This window comes from Miscanthus floridulus, chromosome 3 (assembly GCF_019320115.1).
Source record: "Miscanthus floridulus cultivar M001 chromosome 3, ASM1932011v1, whole genome shotgun sequence".
Taxonomy (NCBI): Eukaryota; Viridiplantae; Streptophyta; class Magnoliopsida; order Poales; family Poaceae; genus Miscanthus; species Miscanthus floridulus.
This window is the reverse complement of record NC_089582.1, coordinates 75,465,503-75,492,515: the sequence shown is the minus strand read 5'-3', so window position 1 is coordinate 75,492,515 and position 27,013 is coordinate 75,465,503. Positions and strand designations below refer to the sequence as shown.

The window sequence follows — 27,013 nt, the reverse complement described above, 5'->3', positions numbered from 1 at the left end:
AGGCAGACTAGGTCCTGGAGGCCGAGGCAGACTCGAAATCATGTTGGACCAGGCCTTCGGTTTTCTGTTGAACGTCCTTGCTGGTCATCAACGCCTCCACCTCTTCCTCTAAGTCCCTCATAACCCTCTCCAATGTTCCTAAGCAAGATAACATCATTAGGTAGTAGTCTATTCTCAAAAGTATGAAAAGGATCGCTTAAGAACGAGCTCACCTCTAAATTCGAGTTGACGCATTCGAGCCTGGGTCATTGGACCTTGCATGATAGTTGGAGGATCAGCAGGTACATCCTGAAGGAGTGATGTCCTCATCAGAAGACCTAGTTATGGCTAGAGATGAGAGGGGCTGCTGGCCCCCCTATGTAGGTAAACTCTAGAATACGGCCTTTGGAGGCCGTTCGGAGAGCTTGTCCACAGTAGGCCTCGAGTCTAGGACTCAAGAGTAGAAGACCTGGCCAGGGCCAAAGGTGAATGTGGACATTGGCACGTCGATGTTGGCAAACTCAGGGTTCCCATGGCGGATACAGCCATCCGGGGGCCGTTCCGTGGGTGAGTTCATCAATGGTGCGAGGAGCCATCACTTCCTTCTCAACAAAGAGAGTGCACGACTATCTCCTACCTAGCGTGCCAACTATCGGTGTTTTGTCACCCGACAAGTGAATTTATACGAATGTCGCGCTGCTCCAGGAAGACGATGGTAGCATCCAAAGACACAAGGAATTATACTGGTTCAGGCCGGAGCCCTACATCCAGTCTTAGAGAAAGATCGAGTGCGTGTTCCTCGGTTGAATGCTCTGAAGTTCTTACAATGGGGTATGCAAGAAGAGTGAAAGAGGTAGGAGAGTGGAGAGGGACTGCCCAAATGCTACCCTTATATAGAGTCCAAGGCTAGGTCACGCACAAAGAGTTAGGTTCTCCCGGCCGGGCAGTCATGAGCCTGGGGGAGGGGAAACTAGCTATCTTGGCTTGCAAGGAAGGCCGTCTTGCCTTGGTGTCAGCGCACGCCTAAATGTGGTTGTCATCATGGCCTTGTGCTCACAGTCGTGGCATGGGGTGGCGTGGTGCTACATTGTCCGCCGTGATGTCACTATTGGCATGATGGTGTTTCGCCAATCGTCCTGTTCGACGTGGTCTTTCCTGTGGCCTTTGTCATCATCTCCTAGTCTCTCTAGGGCATCATACAGGAGTAGGTAGCCACCCCAAGTGTCATTGGTTGTCTTGCTGGTCATGGAGCCGGTGGACATGACTCCCTGAGCTCTAGGGGTCATGGCCTTTGTTGGATTAGCTGACATTGAAAGTCAAGGTCGTAGTCAGCGAGCCCCATCCAATGGTGGGTGGTGCCGTATGCTCATCTTGTCGAGCCATATTTGGATGGTGGTTCACCGTACCTATCGTCATCGCCTATCGGTGCTGTCTTGTCTGCGCGGCGTGGCGCAGGGATGGAGTTTGTCTAGACTGAGGGGATAGCTATCTCCTCAATCTTGGTAGAGTGAGTGGGGCGTGCCAGCCCTAGTCAGAGCAGGTGTACTAGGTGGAGCTCAACCCTTCTCCATCCCTCCCAGGGGTCAGGACAGAGGAGAGATCGTGTGGAGCCATGCAGCGTATGGTGAAGGGAGAGGGAAGAGGTCATGGCTAATTCCCTGTCTTAGCACTTGGTCCGAGCCTTCATAGCTTAGTTGGGCCTCGGTCGCTTGGGCTTATTTGTCGTGGGCCGCCCGAGCAGGCTAACTAATCGATGCCTTGAGATACCCAGGGTATAATAACCCTGACACAACTTATAACATGTTCTTCAACTTGCTTCCCTATAGTAGAAATGCAATACATAACTATCTCTTGTATGACCTATAGTAGTATACAAATATATTCATATACAACCAAATTAGCTTAATTAATCTGTGTCTAAATTATGATTATTAAAATGAGTTCAATTCCAAGGATCCAAACGGGGCCTAAAATATATTTAAGGACATATTGACATGCTAGCTCATAATATGAATTTTTCTATGATAACATTGACTAAAAATTACTCAATACTCCCTCCATCGACAAAACGATGTACTACTCACTTTTGCGTAGCAAGGTAGTGTAGAATATGGTGCTAGATCTACATGGGCCCCATATAAAAGGTTGGACCCTAAAACTAAAAAACTAGTGTTGACACATTAAACATTTTATGAAATTGAATAAAATTAGTTGAAGTTGACTCATTATAACAAGTGACTACTTCTTGCAAATTTGGTGTGACTAGATATGTGTATGGGACTCACTCCAAATCTTGGATCCTAGAATTAAAAAACCTTCATTCACACCTTAAAAAATTAGTAAAATTATGTTCTTGTTGTAACGGGAGTCAAAAAAATATAGGGTCATCAAAAAAACATTTACTACTCCTTTTTCCAAACTTTGCTTCTCCAACATTATGTTTTCTAGCGGTTCTTTCCGACGAGATTCGTTGGCATTCTAGGTGGCCTTGCTGACCCTAGAGCAACCTCAGTGTACCCCTCCCCAATGTTCCTAGAAGGTGCTAGCCCTTACTGGTGTATAACTCGAATTGGTATCAAAAGATTTGTCTTAGTGTGATGACCCGATATCGTTTCACCGACGCACCAGTTAGACCGATAATTGGTCACCAACAGGAGAGTGTCAACCGGTTTTCCCCTCATCAAGATCTTGTAGTTGAGTTACATATAGCAATCCAAGTAATAAACCAACCCGTGATCACATGTATAATATTTCCAATACAAATCACAACAAATTGAAACATTTCAAAATATCTTATTGGACTCAAAGTGGATGCAAAGGATAATTGTAACACCTCTGGTGTTAAGAATCACTAAAACTTGAACATGTCATCATCATGCATGTTAATCATCCTTAGTAGCTAACCAAGCTTTGGATTCACTAAAATCAATGTTAATTATTAGCTTTGCAATGCATGTGTGGTGTGTTGAGCTACAACCCAAAATCCTTTTAAGGTACTTTGTGACCTTTTAATTTTGAATTTCACCAAAATACTTGGAATTATGCCCTAATAAACTTTGAGGTGTAAACTATGTACTTACACTAGTGTCAAGTGTAGGGTATGAATTCAAGTCCAAACCATTAAAAATTGAGCTCCAAACATGATGAATTCAAACTTGAGTTTCAAGCACTTAGGCAATTGGCTAAGTCTTGGATTTCAGCTTGAGTTCAATTTTGTGAGATTTATTAAAATGAATTTTACAAATAAACATGTTGCAAACTTTAGCATCATTTCATAGTATGAAGTTTGTACTAGTGAACAATTGTAGCTATACTTGTTGTTTGATTGATAATTAAGCACTAATTAATTCATCAAAGTTAGCTAATCAACTCTGTTTTCCTAACCCTAACTAAAACCCAGGGTTCAGTTTCATCTTACCCTTGTTCTGGGGTTTAGATCTTCTGATCTAGTGTAAATGAAGAGGAAGACCACATGAAGGTGAACAATTTCTATTCTTGGAGATTCTCAAGTTGCCACATGAAATCGGGAGGAAATGGAAGAGGAAGAAGGACTGTCAGGTGCTGTAGTGCCGCCGACGAGCTGCTTGCTTGGTCAGCGTTGGTGGCCGCCCGTCGACCATTTTCTACCTGCCTTCGTGATTGTAGGCACGCATCTGCTTCCATAGGGGCATCACAAGCAGGAGCTGGATGCCCAGAAACCTCCCCGTCGCCCTTATCTCATCGAGCCAGCCATCACCTCTCCTTTCTCTCATTTCAGCGCCGTCATCGAGCTCTCGCTGCGTCGGCAATTTCTCAACCACTGCTCGCTCTAATTCAATTGCTCTCGCCCATAGCTTCACCACATCCTTACGCACCGATTGCACCCGCTTCTGCTAGCTCTACCCATCAGAGTTGCCCACGCGACGCCATCGTCCTCCTCAATGTTGTCGAGCACTGCCGTGACCACCTCACCATGGCTAGGCTACTTGGGTTACTTTTGTTTACTTGTTTCCTGTGTTTCATCTTTGTAGTGACACCCTGATGCTCATCGGCTCAATTGTTTTACCTCTACCATGCGGAACTGGTCGGAACGTGCCCTCACCGTGAGTTCACGCTGCCGCCATCGTCCTCATCACCGACCGTGCACCTCCGCCTCGTCTCCGTCCCAACCAGTAGGAACATCAACTTTGTGGTGAGCCCCTGAGCGCTGCTATGTTGCAACGTGCTCTACTCCGTCGTGCTGCCATGGTCATGGGCAGCTCGTCCCAAACCCTTTTCTACCCGACTGACCCCTCATGCAGATTCATGTGGTCATGTAGAGTGTGTAGGGGTAGCTAGCGTCACCGGTTTCATCACCGTTGATAACTGCCACCATGCTGGAGCGCTGGCAAGCCACTATGGGTGTCACCATGCTTGCTGCCATGATCCATCCATTCAACCATCATCATCAGGAGGTTCGCGCGAGAGAGACAAGTCCGTAGGTGCTGGCCTCATCGTCAGCAAGCACGCCGTCGGCGAGTACCCGTCGGTCAAAGGCCGCCGCACCACGGTCAGCAGCGGGTGCGACCCTCGGGACCCTCTGTCAGTGAGAGAGAGAGAGAGAGAGTAGAGTGGGGGCGGGTGAGAAATGGATTTTATCCTTTTTGTTTTTCAGAAAATGTTAAAATGAACCAAATCTTGCTTAGTTTATAACTAATTAATTGGAGCTGATAAAATTATGAAAATTTTTGTGTAAGTTTGTTACCATATGCTTAATCATAGAAAAATATGAGTTTGCCAAAATCAGTAGATTTGTTAGGTTAAAAAATTACATCTTTTAATTAATAAATAGACCTTCCATGATTTTTATAGGCTAAAATAATTGTCCTAAAATCATGAAACCTTGTATATAGGCTTTTTATGCTTAGACTATTATTCATAAAAAGTTTGGCTCTGTTTTGATGAAAATAAGTTATCCACTTAATTCAAATGTCTTTTATGCATTAATAAAAGTACCAAAATGATTTATTTAAATCATTAAATGGTTTGCTGTGAATTTGGAGTTGATTGTGGATCTTGGAACACTAACACCTTGTTGTTCCTTGGCAATTACATTACATGATTATGTACTCATAGTTAACTTGTTAATGATAAACAAAAATGTTGCTTTGTGAGTAATTAACTTAATTGATTAATGAAGGAAAGTTGTACTCAAGTTAATTAGTTTTGTTTAGTCATCTTAATCCAAGTTTAGCATCTCATCATTCTAAAGCATGCATATTTACTTATGTTTAGTGATCGAGAGTGGAATCCCGTGTTGAGCAAGTCCTAGAAGTGGATTTCTTTTTAGTGGGAGTTGGTCATCTTTTCTCTAGTTTTCTGAAGTGACTGACAACCCCGACACCGAAGGCAAGCCCCGGAGCATAACCCTTCCTTGTGTTTTACAAATATTATTCACATAAGTCTTATGCTTGTTGCATTTAAGTAAATAAGAGTTGGTTGATTACCCATTTGCGGCATGCCTACCTTGATATTTCAATACCTATCCTTGTCACCCTGATAATAGTAGTAAGTTAGTAATGCTTAGCCTTGCTTAGCTGATAAGAGTTAAATAATGAGTTTATGGTTCTTCATCTAGGGTTGGTCCTGAGGTTTAATGATGATCATGAATTTAATTTGAGGCCAGGCGGACTCTTTGCTTACGTCAAGAATGGAGTCTTGACATAGTGCCCCGCCTGTGTCGATTAAGGACTGATCGTTCTAGGGCCGCTTGTGACCATGACTTGTAGTACTGGCCACATACTCCGGTAAGCCTGATACCTCGGTTATTCTATTATCTAAAAAGACAACTACACACTAGCGTGGGAGATGGTGAGAGTAGCATGTACCCAACCTATGAATCCACTAGGAGTGGCATAGGGAGGTGGAGTACTATGCTCTCAGGTAGCGTAGACCGGTTCATGTTTTGGAGGATCCGAGTGAAGGTTGATATATGTAAGATCGAGACCGAGATCTGCATATATCATGTGGTAAGGAAACCCTAGCTGGGCCAAATCGATTCAAATCGCCGCTGCTTCTCGGAGAAGAAGACTCGATCAACTGAACAACATCATAGTTAATAACTGAAGCATTAGTACTATGATCATGAGATGGAATGTTTAAGAGTGAATGACTTAGAAATAGGTGCAAACTAGGATTCTTATAATGACTTAACTTGAGCTAAAATATTGAAAGTAAGGATCAATCATTAGTAAGCTTTTCTACAAAAGTTAATCTTGATTCTTTCATTAGACTTACCTTGATTCCCTATAAGCCTGCATATCCTTGGAGTCTTTCCTTTTCGTTGGTTAAGTCTTGTTGAGTACCTTTGTACTCAGGGTTTGTTAAACCCATGTTGCAGGAGGAGAGTCCGTAGTAGAAGAGTTTGTGTGCACCCTTGGGCAGGGTGAACCTCCTTTGTGTGTTGAATAAAGTTGTATCTGTCATGATACCCTACTACCTTGTCGGCTAAAGATTATGTTTTGTAATAACTTAATGAACGATTGTAAACTTATAGTTGTAAGACATCCACTATTTATTCTGATGTATTATTTAATGTAAATACTATTGTACTACTGCAATATCTTGTGTAATGTATCCTGCTCGGATAGATAAACATGGATGATTTGGGGTTCCCCGAGGACACCCGACAGACCACCGGAGTTGTCTGACTCCCATGTGTAGCCATTAGAAGTCTAAAAGACAATGTCAGGCACATGTGGGCCATATAATTCAGGCAGTTCTACCACAGCTGGTATCAGAGCATGTGATTACAGATGTCATTGAAGTACTACTTAACAAAACTTCCAAATGAATTATGGAAATTAAGTTTAAATCTATTTTGGTCAAAAGGTTGCTTCTAACTCATCCTCTGCTTGCTTTAGATGTCTCACGGAAGGTTGATTGTCCTGACAAGGGCTAAAGGCATGGAGGGTTTTCTAGCCATTCTTCAGGAGATGATGTGGTATGCCAACTTGTCCTACCAGCTAGAGTACTTTGTCTATGCTCGATCTCTAGGTCCAGGCCTAGACGAGTGTGTGGTAAAGGTCGTTCTGTGTCCTTGACTTGTTGAAGGAGAAACTAAAAGGACCCTCAAGTAAGAAGGAATGGGAAGCTATCCTAAAGCCACCATTCAAGATGCTGCATATCAGGCTATAGCAAGGCTTAGGGCTTGGTGTCTTGAGCTGCAAACTTCTTATGCCTTCGCTGACTTTCCTCAGAGGATTATGGGCCCTATCAATGGATCTGTTATCCAAATCCTGCACATCCAGGCACCAATAGGATTCAGAGGTAGTTAGAGTTGGTGAGAGGTTTAGATATGGCTTGTCGATGCACTCACCAGGAGTTGATAGAGACCCGTTGAGCCATGGGGATGGTGCAAGCCGAGATACAGAGTATTGAGGATCTGTACCCAGAGTCCAATGAAACATAGAGAAGATGAGTTAGGCATAGCACTGGTTCACATACAAGAGGAGTCGATTAGGTTTCCATCTATAGTTAGACATGTTGTGCGTCCGCCTAGTCAGGAACGTCATCACTTCTCTAGGACTAGGGCTCGTGAGATGTTAGGAAGGCTAGTTCGCTTATCTCATGATTAGGCCCCTAGGTGATAATCTGACACCCTCATTCTGGAATCTATCTCTTTTTCCATCTGGTTTTATCAGGTATCCGTATCGTGAGGATGGCGATACGATAGTTTACTAGTTATGTAAAAGTGGGACAAGATGTTTAATATCGCCCTATGGTGTTAAACTGAGTGTGTTATCACTCCCTTGTGTAATATGTAAAATTAAGCAATAAAGTTATGTAAGCAGGTTTGTAGTAATCGTAAGATCATTCATACATCATATCATTAATTAAAATTTTAATTTCTTTCCCCTTTACTAGTAGCTTGGGTTAAGTATGTTGCCAATCCTATTCATGCTATCTTTCTTGTCCTCTACTATTCCTACCTATCTATGGAAATCTAGTCATTGAAGATTCTTCTTACCTTACAGTGTGAGGACTCGCTTAGGAAAAATAGATACACCTGGTACCCCACGTGGTCATGTCAACATGATTGATCCACTACAAGCACCAACCTTAGATAATACACTTACTGCTCTGGTGAATGTCAACACTAAGAATGCGCGTCTTCTCCAAACTTGGGCATAGTATGGAGTACCTGTTTCTCGGGGTCGTCTGGATCCTGAAGACGACAACACTTATCGTGACTTTCTAAAAACTCACCCTCCTATATTTCATAAAGCCGAAGAACCTCTGGAGGCAGAAGACTGGATCTGCACTATAGAACAAAAGTTTGGTCTTATCCATTGCAGCGATGTTTAGAAGACTCTGTTTGTAACACAACAACTCCAGGGTTCTACTGGGGCTTGGTGGGCGAGTTTCCTTGCAACACAACCCGAAGGACATCAAGTTCCATGCACTGACTTTTGTACTGCTTTTTAGACACACTATATTCCTGAAGGTGAGAGGGAAGTAAAGGTAGAATAGTTCCTCAAGTTACAGCTGGGAGATCAAAGTGTGATGGAATACTTGGGCAGATTCAATCAGTTATCTTAGTATGCCTCCAAATATGTTAGTACAAATATCGAGAAAAAGTATTGCTTCATGCGAGGTCTCCACACAAAACTTTAGGTTATGTTGGCTGGTCACACCACTGCTAGTTATAATGAAATTATTAGTCTTTATAGGGGACCATGACGCCTAAGAGGGGGGGTGAATTAGGCAACTTAAAATTCTACTTCTAAACTATGGCCTCTTTTTCTAACCTTAGCAAAACCTATGCAATAGATAAACTATCTAAATGTGCAACTATGGTTTTGCTAGTGTGTTGCTATCTCTACCACAAAAGGAGTAATGCAATCAATGTAAATGTGGAAGCTAAAGAGCAAGGTAGAGATATGCAAACTCCCGTCGACGACTCCGGTATTTTTACCAAGGTATCGAGAAGCGCGCAAGCTTCCCCCCTAGTCCTCGTTGGAGCCCCTCACAAGGAATTCCCTCGCAAGGGCCAAGCTTCCTGGTTGGGTAACTCCGTGGATAGCCTCAGGCCTTCCCCACACACAAGTGGGTCTCTGACATGCCTTCCGGCAAGCCTCTACCAGATGCTCCCCACCGTATTCACTATCAAGCTTCCGGCCAAAACGCCGCGGGCCTTGTTCTCTCCGGTACATGGTGGCAGCCACACCACAAACATGGTTGGTGTGATCTCGTAAGACCACAAGCACCGAGTGGTAAGAGGTATGCAAACCTCACTAAACACTAGGCCTAAACCTAGAGCAAGCGCATAAGCGGTGGTCTAATCAACCTAAGCACTTCGCAAAGCACCTACGCTAATCACCTAATGAATCACTAAGCACTATGCAAGTGGAGATCACTAAAATGGTGTATCAACACCCTTGATATGTTTCCTCAGCTCCACACACATCAAATGGCCAGGTTGGGGGGGTGTATTTATATGCCCCACTAAGAAAGTAGCCGTTGGGGATGAAATCCCGCTTTTCTGCTACTGATTGGACGTTGATCACGTTCTGGACCGGACGTGTCCAGTCATCCCGACCGTTAGAGCTACGATCAACTGATCGGACGCTGCCAGCGTCCAGTCACATGCCACTGGATGTGTCCGGTGGCATGTTTCGCTGCTATGGAACCTTTCTGTACTTGATCGGATGCTGTAGTCCTATGTCTGGTCGATTTGTCGCCAGTGTCCGATCACGCCTGCTATTGCCGAGCCTCTTGATAGGAGTATTCGGTCGCTTTCCGCCAGCATCTGGTCCAGCGTTCGGTCACCTCTGTGAGCTTGTTTCTTCGCGATCTTGCGTCTGGCTTGGTTCATATCTTTGTGCTTGGACTTTGCTTGATATCTTGAATCTTGTCTTGTGCTTCTAAGGTCTTGCTTATGGTGTTGATCATCGGATCATCACGTCGCCTTCGTCCAAGTCACGTCTTGCACCCTATTGAACTACAAAACAAACATTTGCAAATTCATTAGTCCGATTTGGTTGTGTTGGTCATCAAACACCAAAATCCAAAGTAAATGGGTCTAGGGTCCATTTTCCTTATAATCTCCCCTTTTTGGTGATTGATGACAACACGACCAAAACAAGTAAATAATAAAAATTTGGAATTTTAAAAACTATCTACTTGCTAGGATGCAATGCAAGGGGCAAGGTTATATGATGCTAAAAGATACTATTTGTAAGACTAAAAGATACCACATAAATACTTATCTAGCCCTTGCAAATGTCCCCATGTGGCATTATGGATTTAAGCCTTGCTTCCTACAAACTCTCCCCATTACATAGACTAATCCATATTCCACTATCCTCCCTTTCTCGGACCATTACCACTTGTAGACCATTACCACTTGTAAATTATTATGATCTAGCTTTTGGTCCTACAAATTAATGCTTGCTTTTGGTCCTCTAAATTCACCCCCTTTGGAATCAAACACCGAAAAGGAAGACATTAGTAGCACAAGGGAGGGTCAAACTTTGTGATCCTTTGTATGTGGAGTGGAATAGGTCACAAAATTTGACTCTCACATTATATAGACTAAGCTCCCCCTAAATATATGCATACATATGGTAGAAGGCAAAGCACATGCATAATTGGCAAATTATTTCTCAAGGGAATTTAATCTATATAATGCATGGAGAAAGCATATAAATATCAAAATGAAGTCAACATGATGATATCGGTTTAGAAATACCACATGTGGAAATCAATTTGATTTCTACCACTTGCAATAGGTGGTGGATATTTGAAGTATGATGCTTATCTCCGGGGACTCCATTTTCCTTGCAATGAGACTACTACACACATGATAAGCTTGAAAAGGTGTTAGTCTCAAAGTATCCAACTTGTAGAGTAACCTCCCCCTAAATTTGTGCACACAAGTATGGAATACTTGTAGGAAACTATGCACATTGATTTTAGAATAAAAAATACCACTTGAAAGATGACATCACATGAATGTGAGAGTCATTTTCGAAGGCGATATTCGGGAGAAATTATCTACAATTTAGACTTTGGCACATATTAGATGAACAATCGAAAGACAAGCTATGTGTTGTGCTCCTAAACAATTTTTAAACTATGTAGGTTTGCTCCAAGGGTTAAGAATGAAACCGAGCAAGCCTACCATAAGATATACCTAGTGTATGCATGACAAATGAAAAAGGCATGCAAATGCACACATATGCATGAAAAGTAACGGGATGCTTAAAGATACCAATTTGTAAGAAATACCATCTAGTTACCTAACATGGGAAGGGGAATTTGGGTCCATAGTATTCACTAACCCACTTAGCAATTGACTTTATCCAAAATGATGCACCCCATGAAATGCACCCATACTTTTGCCAAGTCTCCAAATTCCCTGAAGTCCATTGGACTTCTTACTTCCCTTTCAGGATCCAATCCTTCTTGGTGCTCTTTATATTGGAAATGAGCTCCTTTGGCACCCAAAAGCGTTTGACCCCATTGTTGGCTTGCTTGTTCACCTTGATGGCCACCACCTTGTCATTTTTCTTCCTCTTCAAGAGATAAGGTGTGGAGGCCTTTTTGTCCACCTTGTTGGTGTAGGTGTTGGAGAACTTGCTTGTTTGCTTTTTCTCTTTCTTCTTTGCTCCTCCCATACTCTTCACCTTGCACTCATAGGACTTGTGGCCTTCCTTGTGGCACATGTAGCAAACCATGGTTTGTCCTTCATCAAGCTTCTTCACTCCCTTGATGGTGTTATCTTGATGAAGTTGGGCTTTCTCCGCCTTGCCTTTCACTTATGTCAAGTCCTTGGTGAGGCGAGCCACTTCTTGCTTGAGTTGCTCATTCTCCATTGCAACCTCTTGTGTGCATGTATCTACAACAACTTTCTCAACACAAACTTGGTTGCACAAGGGTGAGTCTAAATATAAATCATTGCAAGAAGTAGAGGCATCCTTTTTAAGCATGTTAAAGATATAACTTTTCTTTTTAGATGTCTTGGTGGGGGTTGTACCTGACGGCTTCAAGATTAGCAACTTTATTAGTTAGCTCATCACAATGTTTGCACATGGTCTCCATTTTAGCAAGCAAACTTTTATAAGCATCTTGTGAGCTAGCTAATTTTTCTTTTAATTTTTCATTTTTCTTTACAAGTTTCTCATCATTGATTGTGCATGCATTTGTTGTTGCACTAGCCTCAAGTTGCTCAATTTTAGTAGATAGTTCAATATTGAGATTAGCAAATGTTTCATATTGTTCAAGCAAAGTTTTATATGCTTCTTGTGAACTATCTAGCTTTTTTTAATTTTTCGAGCTTCTTTTGTTGACTAGTGCAAACTTTAGCATAATTAAGATTTTGTTGCACAATTTCATCATAAGAAGGCATTTCATCATCAATATCACTCTCACTAGAGGATGAGCTTTTGTTACCTCATGCCATAAGGCACACATGAGAAGAGCTTGATGATGAGTGCTTGTGGCCTCGCCTCTTGTGATGGTGTTCTTCTTCACTTGAAGAATCATCACATGACCTTATTGATGTGAGGGCTTAGTTTTTTTGCACGCCTTCTTCTTTGTCTTGGGTGTGGGCTTATTTGGACAAACTTCCACAAAGTGCCCCAACTCACCGCATCCATAGCATCCTCTCTTTCTTTACTCATTTCTTTGATCGATGAAGATGAGATCTTGAATTTGGATGGGCACACCCTTGACATTGAGCCTTTGGATCATCTTCTCCACCTTGTTGATGAGTTTGATTGATTCTTCATCAAGGTTAGAGGTGAAGGAGGAAGATTGATCATCATCACTTGAATCATCATCATCATCATCGTCCTCATCTTCTTCTTCATCTTCACTTGAGGAGCTTGAGCTTGAGCTTGTCTCAACTTGCTTGCCCTTCATCTTCTTTTTCTCGCTACATGCGAGAGCTTTGCCTTTGCTTGATGAAGAGGCTTCTTCTTGACCCATCTTATGTGACATTTCAAATGCCACTATCTTGCCAATGACTATGCCAGGGTCATGGTGCTCAAGTCCTCCATGTTATGAAGGATGGTGATGATGCTTGCATATTTCTTTTATGGTAACATGGAGATGATCTTCCTCATGATGTCCGCATCATCTAGCTTTGTTAATCCTATTGAATGGAGCTCATTGATAATTATATTCAAACAAGAATACATATCACGAACAAGCTCATCATCATTCATTGTAAAGGAATCATAATTTTGTTTAGCTAGACAATATTTTTGCTCACGGACATTAGATGTGCCATCATGGAGCTCTTGAAGTTTTAACCAAATTTCATGTGTCGTATTTAAAGTGAACACTTGGTTAAACACATCCATACTAAATGATTCAAATAAGCAATTTTTAGCTCCTAGCATTAAAATGAATTTCCTTTTCTTCACTCTTCATGGGTTTATCGGGATTCTTAATGGGTTTCATCCCATCATGAGTGAGTCTCCAAACACCCAAATCAACCTCTCAAGGTGGCAACCCATTCTAGCTTTATAATAGGGGAAGTTAGTGCCATCAAAGTGCGGAGGCCTAGAGGTATCCATCCCAACAACTCTTAATAGCATCGACTCAACGACGGTTAAGCCAAAGGTCCAAATTGAGCCAACAGGCTCTAATACCACTTGTAGGGGACCGTGACACCTAAGAGGGGGGGGGGATAAATAAGGCAACTTAAAGTTCTACTTCTAAACTATGGCCTCTTTTTCTAACCTTAGCAAAACCTATGCAATAGATAAACTATCTAAATATGTAACTATGGTTTTGCTAGTGTGTTGCTATCTCTACCACAGAAGGAGTAATGCAATCAATGTAAATGCGGAAGCTAAAGAGAAAGGTAGAGATATGCAAACTCCCATAGACGACTCTGGTATTTTTACCAAGGTATAGAGAAGCACGCAAGCTTCCCCCTGATCCTCGTTGGAGCCCCTCGCAAGGAATCTCTCACAAGGGCCAAGCTTCCGGTTGGGTAACTCCATGGATAGCCTCGGGCCTTCCCCATGTGCAAGTGGGTCTCCAACATGCCTTTCAGCAAGTCTCTCCTGGATGCTTCCCACCATCTTCACTATCAAGCTTCTAGCCAAAACGCCACTGGGCCTTGTTCCCTCTGGTACACGGTGGCAGTCACACCATAAACACGGTCGGTGTGATCTTGCAAGACTACAAGCCCCTCCGATGTACAACAATGGTGTGCACAAGCACCGAGTGGTAAGAGGTATGCAAACCTCACTAAACACTAGGCCTAAACCTAGAGCAAGCGCATAAGCGGTGGTCTAATCAACCTAAGCACTTCGCAAAGCACCTACACTAATCACCTAATGAATCACTAAGCACTATGCAAGTGGAGATCACTAAAATGGTATATCAACACCCTTGATATGTTTCCTCAGCTCCATAGACATCAAATGGCTGGTTGGGGGTCTATTTATAAGCCCCACTGAGAAAGTAGCCATTGGGGATGAAATCCCGCTTTTCTGCTACTGACCGGACGCTGATCACATTCTGACCAGATGCGTCCGATCATCCCGACCGTTAGAGTTGCGATCAACTGATCGGACACTGCCAGTGTTCGATCACATGCCACCGAATGCGTCTGGTCTCAATTTCACCGCTCTGGAACCTTTCTGTACTTGATCAGACGCTGCAGTCCTGTGTCCGATTGATTTGTCGCCTAGCGTCCGGTCACGCCTGCTGTTGCCGAGCCTCTTGATCGGAGCGTCCGGTCGCTTTCCGCCAATGTTCGGTCTAGCATCCGGTCACCTCTGTGAGCTCATTTCTTTGCGATCTTGCGTCCGGCTTGGTTCCTATCTTTGTGCTTGGACTTTGCTTGATATCTTGGATCTTCTCTTGTGCTTCTAAGGTCTTGCTTATGATGTTGATCATCGGATTATCACGTCACCTTCGTCCAAGTCATGTCTTACACCCTATTGAACTACAAAACAAACACTTGCAAATTCATTAGTCCAATTTGGTTGTGTTGGTCACCAAACACCAAAATCCAAAGTAAATGGGCCTAGGGTCCATTTTCCATATAGTCTTGCCATTACTTTTGATGATAAGTACCATCAGCGTAAGGGGGCAAAGAAGAGAAATAATATGTTAATAGAATCCTCTGGTGACAGTGCTTAGAGTCAGAGGATTGTTTATCAACCTGTCCATCATTCCTTTTGTCATCCACCTCAGCAACAAGCCTAGCAACAGGCAATTGTTCGACCTACTACAGTTCTTACCTATCCAGATCAGCCGAATACCCCTAGTATTTGTTCCAAAACCTCACAAAATAGTCGACCTGACGGATCCAAAGAATAGAATTGTTGTTAAGTTGGGTCATATCCACTATACCTAGGCTAAAGTGATTCCTGAAGGTGAAGCTATGATGATGGGTTGGTTTTCTGTTGCTAAACAACCGATAGTTATATTGTTTGATTCTAGTGCATCACATACGTTCATCAATAGAGCCTTTGTTATGAAGTACTAGTTGTCGATCGAGGACTATGGAGGGAAGTTTCTGTATATAGTCTCCTGGGGGACAAATGTATACCAAGGAGGTAGTGGAGCATGTTCCTGTAGAACTTGTTGGGCATACTTTTCTGACCAATCTACTTGTTGTTAAGGATCAAGACATAGACGTAATCCTTGGCATGAATTAGTTATGCCAACGCAGGAGCCATCATTGATACTTTGAATAGGACTATACAGTTGAATTCACCTGAATGTAGTTCTAAGTTGCTTATCCGTCTACCAACTCCTAGAGGGCAGTTGAAAGAGTTTATTGAGCCACTGTTAAGGATGTAAAAGATATTCTAGTAGTAAGAGAGTTTCTAGATGTATTTCCAGATGATTTGCCTGGTGTACCTCTAGATAGAGATGTAGAATTTGTGACTGAGTTGAAACCTAGTACTAGCTCTGGTGTCTAGAAGGGCATACCGGATGCCTCCGAAAGAGTTAGCTAAACTTAAGATACAATTGCAAGAGTTGCTTGATAAAGGTTATGTCAGACCAAGTTCTTCACCAGTGGGGATGTCCTGCTATATTTGTGAAAAAGAAGGACAAAATTTTGAGGCTATGTGTTGATTACCGCCCGTTGAATGAGGTGACTATTAAGAATAAGTACCCCTTCCTCGCATTGATCTACTCTTTGATCAACTTGCGGGAGGTAAAGTGTTCTCTAAGATAGATCTCAGATCTAGTTACCATTAAATAAAGATTCATCCGGAAGATATTCCAAAGATTGCTTTCATAACCAAATATGGGTTGTATGAATATCTGGTCATGTCCTTCGACTTAACCAATGCCCCAACTCACTTTATGTACCTAATGAACTCCAGTTTTCATGTCGGAGCTCGACAGGTTCATTGTTGTCGTCATTGATGATATCTTGATATACTCCAAAAACAAAGAACATGTAGAATATTTACTGCATTGTTCTAAGTCACCTGAGAGAACACCAGCTATATGCCAAGTTTAGCAAATGTGAATTCTATCTTGATGAAGTGCCATTTCTTAGGGCATGTTCTGTCTGTCGAGGGTGTTGCTTGTAGACCCTGGCAAAGTGAGAGATATCCTTAATTGAAAACCACCTACCTTCATGCATCAGGTTCGCAGTTTTCTGGGGATGGTAGGATATTACCGTCGTTTTATTCCTAATTTCTCCAAAGTATCGAAGCCCATTACTAAGTTGCTAAAGAACCAAACCAAGTTTGTCTGGTCACCCGAATGTAATGAAGCTTTTGAAACTTTGAAAAGGCTTCTGACCACTGCTCCTGTTCTAGCTCAGCCAGATATTGAAAAGCCATTTGATCTGTACTGCAATGCTTCTAGTATTGGTATTGGGTGTGTACTGATGCAAGAAGGCCGAGTTATTGCTTATGCTTCCAGACAGCTCAAGCGTCATGAAGAGCACTATCCTACCCATGATTTAAAATTAGCTGTTGTGGTTCATGCACTTAAGATCTAGCGTCATTATCTATTGGGTAGTAGTTGTCACATCTACACTAATCACAAGAGCTTGAAGTATATCTTTACCCAATTCAGAATTGAATATGCGTCAGAGAAGATGGCTAGAATTTATCAAAGATTATGATCTAGAAGTTCATTATCATTCGGGTAAAGCAAATGTTGTTGCAGATGCTCTCAGTCACAAGTCTCATTGCAGTTGTCTTACAACAAAGCCAATGGATAGAACTTTGTGTTAGGAGATGGAAAAGTTGAATATAGAGATTGTCTCATAGGGAACTTTAGCTAATGTCACGATTGAAACCACTATCTAGAGTCAGATTATTGCTGCGCAGAAGGAAAACAAAGGAATAGCTTATATCAGGAAGAGAGTTATGTCTGGGAAGGCCCCATGTTTTTAGATTGATGATGAGGGAGTTCTTTGGTTCTAGAAACGTGTGATAGTGCCAAAAGTTCTTGAGTTACATCAACATATCCTTGATGAAGCACACTTGTCTAGATTCTCTATTCATCCAGAAAGTAATAAGATGTATCATGATTTGAAACAGAGATTCTGGTGGACTAAAATGAAGATAGAGATTGCTCAGTATGTTGTTAAGTGTGATACCTATCAGCGAGTAAAAGCTATTCATCTAAAGCCTGCGGGACCGTTGCAGTCGTTGTCTATACCATCTTGGAAGTGGGATGACATCAGTATGGACTTTATTGTTGGTCTACCCAAGACGTCTAAAGGGTATGATTCTATTTGGGTCATTGTTGATCGCCTGAACAAATTAGCTCACTTTCTTCTGGTAAAAACAGATCATTCTGCTTTATCTTATGCCAACTTATATATTACGCGCATGAGTCTGCATGGGGTGCTGATAGTTGTTTGCCTAAATGGATTAAACGGCCAGTAAATGGTAAACGGTGGTAAACTGTTTTGTTTAGGGGGTAAACGGAAATTAAACGGTTGACCGTTTAAACGGTCAAAAAATGGAAAAAACAGCCTAAACGGCCTAAACGGAACGGAGATAAACAACATTAAATGGGCTAAACAGCTGTTTAAATGGCCGTTTAGGCGAACACGATGTAAATCTAGTTCAGTTTTGTATGGATAAATTTGTATACTTAAGTTTATTATATTTATAAATGTGTACACTTGATATGTTACATGCATAAATATCTATATTTGGTTCTTTTCACATGCATAAATATATATACATACCAAAATAATTGATTTTTACTCGGATAAATATGTATAAATGCTAGAATACTTGATTTTTTACATGCACATATATAATTATATGTATTTTTTTAAAAGTACAAAACCGTTTAGACCGTTTAACTTCATTTAAACACCGTGTAAACAACCTAAACGCTAAACGAAGGGCGACCGTATAAAGACCGTTTACCGTTTAGGAAAACATTGATAGGGGTACACAGTTTGTCTCTAAATTTTGGTAACAGTTGCATAAATCACTAGGTACCAAGCTCATCCATAGTTCAACTTATCATCCTCAGACCGTAGGACAAACTAAAAGAGTCCATCAGATTCTGGAAGATATGCTGAGAACATGTGTACTCACTGATTCATTTAAGTGGGATGAATGCCTACCTTTGGTAGAGTTCTCTTACAATAACAGTTATCAGGAAAGTATTAAGATGGCACCTTTCAAAGCTCTTTACAGTCGAAAATGCAGAACACCGTCAAATTGGTCTAAACCCAGAGAAAGATGGTTCTTTGGGTCAGACTTAGTGAAAGAAGCTGAAGAAAAGGTTTGACTTATCCAGGCTAATATGAAAGCAGCATAGTCTCGACTAGAAGAGTTACATTGACAAAAGGCGTCGACCCTTAGCATTCAAGGTGGGAGATCATGTCTACCTGAAAGTCTCACCGATGAAAGGAGTTAATCGCTTTGGAGTTAGAGGGAAGTTAGCACCTCGCTACATTGGTCCTTTTCAAATTATAGAACAATGTGGACCAGTAGCATATCATCTGAATTTACTAGAACAATTGGAATCCATGCACAATGTGTTTCATGTATCTCAGTTAAAGAAGTGTATTCGAGTCCTGGATCAAGCTATTGAGGTTGAAGGAGTTGAACTTGAACCTTATCTAACTTATGCAGAATATCCTATTAGGATCTTGTGTAACACCTCAGGTGTTTGTCACCAGTTAAGCAGTGGGCTTGAACTCCAACATGACTAAGTTAAGTGGTAATCAAGATCTCTGGTTCAAACTAGTAAGTGGTGACAAAGGTGTTGAGATCAACTCTCTATGAATGAGCCCCAACTTGAACCTAGACAACACACCTTTACTTCTATGTTGACCCTTTTTTAAAAGATATGCTTGAGTAATGTTGAAAGTGGTCCTTTCATGTTCCTCACATCTATTTCCATCTACTATTGACTATTGGAAAAGTTTCATGAAGTTTGGAACCAAGAAGTCACATGAAATGATAGGTTATAACCTTGCTTGAATTGCTTTATTAAGTGAATGGAACCATTGGACGTTGAGCAAACCTTGCAACCTTGCCCAAAGGACTCTAATTGAACTCTACAACAAAAGTCATGAAGGGTTCATGTAGAGCAAATGTCCAGAAAATGCTGTAATGGACCAGAAAGCATAATTTAAAGCTTTATCGTGATGCTGCTTTGACCAAAATGGAACTTCAGTTTCTGTGTAGTTCTGAGGTTTGACCTTAAACAAAAGTTGTAGTTTAGCTTCTGTAGAACAGACTTTGTTTAAGGATCAAGAGCTAGTTTGGTCCCTAACTTAGTCAAATAGGGCTCTCAAGGATCAACTCAGTGCTGCTTTAAAACTCTAAAAATTGGCTTAGTGTTGGAGCTGAAGCTTTCAATTTTTAGTTTTCATGTAGCCCTCTTTGGGGAATTTTAGTTTGCAAACCATTTTGAATTTGTCCAAACTCCTTTAGTCAAAGTTGTAGTACTCACTACACCACAACACCAAGATTAGCGATGGATGGTCTGACGCTAAAAGCGGCTACAACGACAGACAATCTAACGCTAAAAAGTTATAGCGACAGACTTCTATAGACGCTGTAAGTCCTATCGCTAAAAATATTTAGCGTTAGACAATACTTTTAGCGACAGAGAGTCTACTACCCTGAATATTTATAGCGACAGATAGTCCATTGCTACTTTTTAGCGACAGATAGTCCATTGCTACTTTTTAGCAACAGATAGTCCATTGCTACTTTTTAGCGACAGACTGTGTGATGGTACATATGGTTTTAGCGATAGACAGCCCAACGAGACAATTTTAAATGGTTAAAAAAATAAAAATTAATCTATCAACAATTGTCCACAATAATACAAATGTCACTACACAACTAAGATTCAACTTCAACAAACATACATGCATCTTCAAAAATTTGACCAAAACTTTACAACAGCTCACATAGATAAGCTCACCATCTCATGTATTTCCTCTAGAGACAATAAGAACATCCTTCGGAAAGCACAAATTATCATACAAGATTCCACTTGTTCCACCCATCACCCTTCGTATTGTTGCCCCAATTTCATTTATTGTTCCAGCTGCATCATCCATAGGGTAACTGGAATAGAGAAAAAATACACTAAATTTTGGTCATATTTTACATGAAAAAAACGAATTATATCATAAAATTAGCTAACCCGATTATAATATTAGGAAAATGATACAGAAAAAGACACTAGCTGGAAATGAAGTGTGATACAGTGATAGAACTAATAAGAATCATCAACATCATGTATATGATTTCCACTGGACAGGAACCAACGTTATATACTAAAGCTAGTAAAACTAGGTGAGAGTTCATATATCGTCTTTTTATCACATGTCAGCAGCACAATTATCATATTTCTAATCTACATTTCAAGAATAAAAAACTTCTTGCCAATGATTTGTAGTGCTTTTAACTTACCGCTTTTTTCATATCTTCAAGAATAGCTGTTGTACCTCTACACATCTGAAAAGAACAGCAGTGAATTTCTCAATCCTAAAATAGCAGTAGTCAAATAAGCATTGGATTGAATTGGTAAACACAATTACACCCATAACCCCTACAGAACCAGCAAACAGCTACTTGCACTTCTTGCACGCTTCCACATTAGATCATAGGTGAACTGATGGCCTCAGAAAATAGATCGCAAAAATCCAAATAGGGAATTTGTTTTACCTCATCATCCTTAATTGAAGGTGATGGTGGTAGAGGAACAGGAAACTTTGCTGGTGGACGGTTTCCTACAGTTAAGGGATCAACACTAAGTTTAGAAAATTGATTCATAATTGAAAGGTTCTGATAGAGCTTAAAATATTTTCCCCCGTGCTGAAAACATGATTTGGAAGTTTTGATAGCAGTCTATGTGTCTCAATAAATTCCCATTTATCTGAACAACCTACACTTGTTACAGCCTTGAATCAATGTTCGCACAACACAGATCAATGGTAATAAGTAATCTTTCAGGAATTCAAAATGGATGCCCCCTACCCCTAAGTATGCTAATTGTTTAATTATACAATCATAATAACAGATGCAGTTTAAACTTACGATTCCAAGGCCAAGCTCCATTTGCCTTGGACCCAAACGATTAGAAGTTACTTGCCCAGGCAATGTGCAAACAGAAAGTGCAACTCCCATCGTACCAACAACCTCAGATGATGCTTTGCTTCTGCAGCAACCGCTGCAAGAGATAAACCAGCAGCTGCTGCAGCCCCAGCAACCTATGGATTAAACAAACTTAAAATTAGACATTAGAGTGCGAGAAGAAATTTTACAAGAAATCATTGGCTGCTTCAAGTTTGAAATCCATGCAATACAAAGCCAGAATTTCTTCCAACAGAAAGGATCTTATATGCCAAAAGTCAAGATTATTGAAAACTAATTATTACTTACTGTTTCCCCATTCCAAGTCTAGCACCTAACTGTACAAGGTTTAGTCACTATATTTGATGTACAAGGTGCTGGCTTAGATTAGAAACGTGTGTTTCATGAACAAGCAGTATATCTTTGATTCCAGTTAAGATCACTATTGGTTAGTGTTTAGTGTTCATCTTAATATAATGATATGCAGCTCTCCTGCGTGTTCGAGAAAAAGTGTTTAGTGTTCATGCAGATAGCACATCGGCTTACTTAAAAAGGCACTCCCATTATTTTAGATGAGCATAATGAATAGTTAAATACTTAAATTAGAGGGAAAAGACTGCTTGCATGAAAAAGCAGATCAGATGAGTGTTAAAGAGATTTTTACAGGTCAACTTGGCTGAGTGAAAGAATGTAACATGCCAGTAACTGGGGATGAGCCTAAGAGGAAAATCTAGGATAGAAAATACAATGGCAACAACAAAATACCTTATGCAGAAGAATTGTTCCAGCTAAACCTCTTCTACCAGCTATCCCTCTAGGTGGGGGAAGGGCACAATCATCTCCAACAATGACCATCTACAATTGGAGGATAAATGATACATAGTCATTAAAATTAATATGATCTGCCACACAACATAGTAATATGTGTGTTTTTCAACCTCCATCTTATAGCCTTCAGATTTTGCCTGCTCAGCAGCTAATCCAAAATTCAGTCCATCACCAGGGTGGTTCTGCAAATGCTTGGCAATTGAAGGTAAGAAGAAATGAAGCTTAGTAAGATGAGAGCAGTGCAATGCTTCACAATTTACACTTATAAAATTGAACAAAATGGAGCACTGCAGTTTAAAAATAATGGAGAAAAGTATAATGGAGAAAAGTACCAGTATCCCTACATCAAGCATACACATTTATCCAAAACAACCCACAGTTTGGCCCCTTTCAAAGCAAATACAGATGTACCACAGACTTCTTATTGAACTAAAAATTGATATGTCCCAAGCAAATTTCAGAAAAGCAAATGTTATCCCTCCTCTCTATCCATTCATGCATGAACACAGGACGATAGGTGGAGGAAATGGTAGTTATTGATGTGGTAATAAATAAACAATGCACGGTCCCAAAGCATCAGATACTCATATTGTACAATCCTCAAGTGTACTTAAAGATCCCTCTTATCTCATGATTTGACATTTTAAAACTGATATCACAGTGAGAGTACCTTTACTATTAGAAGGCACCCCAGGGGACCAGTTACAGCTTGAATAGCCTACAATGAGAAGATGCAGTTAAATGTCAGCTAAGATGATTTATGCTACTTAAGAAGCTAGACATTGTTTTACTAAAAAAGAAACATACATCTAAAATAGAATCAACAGGTGGAGAAGCGAAAACATCTCCAAAAATAGCAGCGGTCAACATCCCTGGCCCAACAAATCTAGCATGGGCAGGTTCATGGCCGCTTCCACCACCTATGAACAAAACAGTGCTAGAATAAGTAATTGAACTTGATATGAAAAAATGGAAATATCCCAGCAACCATCAACCATGAAAGTTACCAATGAAGATATTTTTTTCATGCAGAAGTTCCTATTTGACATTTCTTAAAGATGGAAAAGAAACAGTATGGCCATATGCTTATATATACTATTAGTTCAAACAGGGAAACACAACAAGCGTATGAGAGATTATATACATGGATTTCTGTATGATGATGCCATGGTATGCAAGAGGTCCATGCAATACACCATCATCCGTTCCTCTTCCAGCAGTAATGTCTCCAAAGCAGAGTACAACATGGTACTAAATGTAAAAGGATATCTCTTTTTTCATAGTAGTATACGAAAAGAGATTGATGGCATAAGATGATAGAGGTGGGTCATTCAATCGGCATATCTTTCTTTTCTCAAATGGAGACATTGGTTGCATAGTGATATGTGTAGCTCCTTACAAATCACTTAAAAACTTCTCTAACATTGCTGCTACAAATCACTTAAAAACTTCTCCAAATTAAAATGCTGCCCATATTGACTAACCACTCCATGAAGTATTTCTTCACAAATGATACAGGTGAATCAACCAAATTATTGTTGACAAGCCAAATCTCTGACATTGCTACTACAAAGTATCCAATAGCTATCCTCTACAAGTACAAGAAGCATGATAGCAATAAGAAATCAAAATTTCAAACATTACATGAATAAAAAAGAAATGGAATACACCAACTTAGATAAATAGGCTTGTTTTATTTATCACCTGCAGCACACCTAGCCATTGAATATGATCCAAATCGACACCATAAGTTAGTTTGTGTCGTCCATGAATGTATCCTCCTACAAGTACAAAAGAACAGAAGGATAAACTCCAACCTGATAGGAATCCCACAAAATGGATTGATGAGAGCTACTTGGCCAAGAACTAGCGATAAGTATAACCTTACAAAATCACACCCAATATGAAAAGTTTTGAAGCCCGAATTGCAGCCTTCTTAGTTGCAGCTGTCTTGTTTGGCATTTTCTACAGTCCAACATATGCAACTGTCAGAGGTGCAAACATCGAATGTGCTCAAGCTCCAGATGTGAAACGCCGCATACTGCTGAAATAAAATTACTCATATTGGCATTTGCTTGATAACCTAGCATGTGTCACCATTTGCATAGCTATGAGAAAGACACATTATATGTAGAAATCCAAAATGAAATATGGCAAGCAACGACAAACCATGCAAAAGTATATGTAGACGAGGTGTATTCATACTTGCTGCAGCCACACAATAGCAGGGGCGCATAGGAAGGCATCTGCATCAAAAAGACCATGGCAGACCTGAAGAAATTACTGACCACGACAAGATTACTCGAGAAAAAGTTTAGGCCAGACGTACCTGCTCGAGATCGATATCCTCGCAGCAGATCCGCGGTAGGAGGGCCCCGCCATCACCTCCACTAGCGGGGGGGGGGGGGGGGGGGGGGGGGGGGGGGGGGGTAGGGAGGGGCTTCATGGCTGGATTCGCCAGAGGAGGGTCGCCGCTCTCCCTAGCGGCTCGGCCATAGGCTGCTGCCACACCCTGGCTACGTGTCAGCCCCTCAGACGCTACCAGCTCTTCTAGATCTGGGCGGCACACCGAACGTAGAGGACGAGGATGAACTCCAGCCGAACATAGAGGGCGACGAGGAGGAAGCAGACCTCGGCGTGAACATGAACAGGACCGCTAGAAAGCTAGAGGCGGCTTGCGGGAGAGGCGGCTTGCGGGAGATGAAAGAAGAGGTGGTGGCGGCTGCGTTTAGGATTTGGGAAAGGACGTAGGGTTTGTCACGGTGGGTGGGGTCCATTTTCTTTAGCGACAGACAGATTGATGGTACACTTGGCTTTAGCGACAAGTGGTTCAACGCTAAATATGAATACCTATAGCGACCGACACTAAATCTCTAAATGAGGATTTAGCGTTAGATGGTCTCTGAGTTATCTTTAGCGTTAGATCATCCATCGCCAAATATAATTTTTAGCGTCAGATGTCTGACGGTGAAGCAGTGTTGTGGTGTAGTGACTATAACAAAGTTGTAGATAACTCACTTATGTACCTAGTATTAAATTTTCATAGTCATAGGTCTTATGGTTTAAGAATTATGGCTGTTAGAAGTCTGCTGTCTGAAATGCTTGCTCTCTGGACAGATCTGAAAGATTGAATTGTTTGACCTAGATAACTACTGGATCACATTAAGATGATTAAAATAAAGTTGTAGGTAAATTCATAAGCTTTCCAGAATGTTCACAACCACATTATTTTGATGTGTATAACTCTAGTTCTAATAAAACTAGTGGCTATTGTCTTGTAGTCCAGAAAATGATTTACATAAGTGTTTGTTGAAGTTGTTAGAGAAGAGATATGCACCTACTCAGTAAAAGAAAATGTAACTTGTTATCACCGTAATGCAATGCTGCTGAGAACACTTATGAGGATGCATTTATCACATCATATCATATTATACATGTCATTATATATGCATTCATGATATCTTATTTCATGCTCATGCATATAGGATCGTCCGCTATTGGAATTCAACGAAGAAGAAGAGGAACAACAGGAGGCACCTCAGGCCATAGCTCTAGAAGGAGAGGAGCAAACTCTTGAGGACTTACCCGAGTGCCTGGATCATAGGCTAACTTCCTTTATCAAAGGCAAGCCCCAGAGCATTCTAAGTCTCCCATGTTTTACAAAATATCACTTGAGTCCTTTATGTTTGATGCATTAGGTTATAAGAGTTGGTTGGAAACACTTGATGCATAGAACTACCTTGTCTAGATATATACCTTTAATCCTGTGTAGGTCCAGGATTGAATATACGCTTAGCCATGCTTAGATCGGTAGAAGTAGGGTGATTTTCTATCACCTGCGAGATATAGGTGGATACCGGAGCACGGTTGGCTATATTTGCTATCATAGAAAAGAACCATGGAATAATGTAACTGGAGGTCAAATGGAATCTATGTGTAGGTTGACTTATGTGGTTCCGTCTGTGCCGATTAAGGACCATACCATTGTTGGCGCTTCTGTCGAGATTGAACGCATGCCTCTCACTTAGTTGGCCGGATAACTCGTTTCGATCACGAAGCCGAGTAGCTCAACTCAGGCTGGGCCCTATTTTGTAAGAGTGCACACTCTAGATGGTAGTAAGGATGTATGAGGAGCCAGACATGAACCCAAGGGCAGGCTAGGCCTGAACGTCCTGACAGCTGGTCATCCCTCATTATGCGGCTCTGATCAAACCCGTGAAATCTAGACCTGAGTTGTACCAAAGGTTAAGGTGACCATTGATCTGGTCTACCTAGGTTTGTCTTAGGAATAAATTTCTAGCTGGTTGAAATCGATTTGAATCACCGTCTCTCTCGAACAGTGAGAAACTTGGCTAGTCCCAACATCGTAGTAACCGTATTATGGAATATGATGGTTATGATGAACATGGAATTATTACACCGGCTGTGGTTACTACTGTATGCTACTAAATGATATACTATATGTTTGGCATAGGTTAGTTGTTAATCTAGAAATGAATAGCTATAATTAACTTGATGACCGATTGATAATTGTATACTTAAATTGGTAAGCTTTTTATGCAAAATGTTGTCAAGCTAGCTCCACTTATATAGCCTTGCAGAATCCTTGGAGTCACTTTATTTTTGGTTTATGATGGGTAAGTCTAGCTGAGTACATTCTTCCACTCAGGGTTTATTTC

General features: G+C 41.1%; 1 protein-coding gene across 12 annotated transcripts; it reads right to left on the bottom strand.

The window, feature by feature from the left end:
• Nucleotides 1-20,190: 20,190 nt before the first annotated feature.
• LOC136545959 (putative 3,4-dihydroxy-2-butanone kinase) lies at nucleotides 20,191-24,769 on the bottom strand. Of its 12 annotated transcripts, none has more exons than XM_066537927.1 (11): nucleotides 24,664-24,769; nucleotides 24,504-24,580; nucleotides 24,223-24,417; nucleotides 24,039-24,115; nucleotides 23,142-23,254; nucleotides 23,005-23,052; nucleotides 22,445-22,525; nucleotides 22,272-22,361; nucleotides 21,471-21,643; nucleotides 21,099-21,163; nucleotides 20,191-20,888 (listed from the first exon to the last, which is right to left on the bottom strand). In XM_066537927.1, the coding sequence occupies exons 3-9, from the start codon at nucleotides 24,294-24,296 to the stop codon at nucleotides 21,518-21,520; spliced, it is 609 nt and encodes a 202-aa protein (XP_066394024.1). In that variant the 5' UTR covers nucleotides 24,297-24,417; nucleotides 24,504-24,580; nucleotides 24,664-24,769; the 3' UTR covers nucleotides 20,191-20,888; nucleotides 21,099-21,163; nucleotides 21,471-21,517. The 12 variants fall into 12 exon arrangements, with proteins under 12 accessions (XP_066394024.1, XP_066394033.1, XP_066394025.1 ...); XM_066537936.1 differs by having other exon boundaries at nucleotides 24,218-24,378; XM_066537928.1 differs by having other exon boundaries at nucleotides 24,223-24,378.
• Between the last annotated feature and the right edge of the window lie 2,244 nt (nucleotides 24,770-27,013).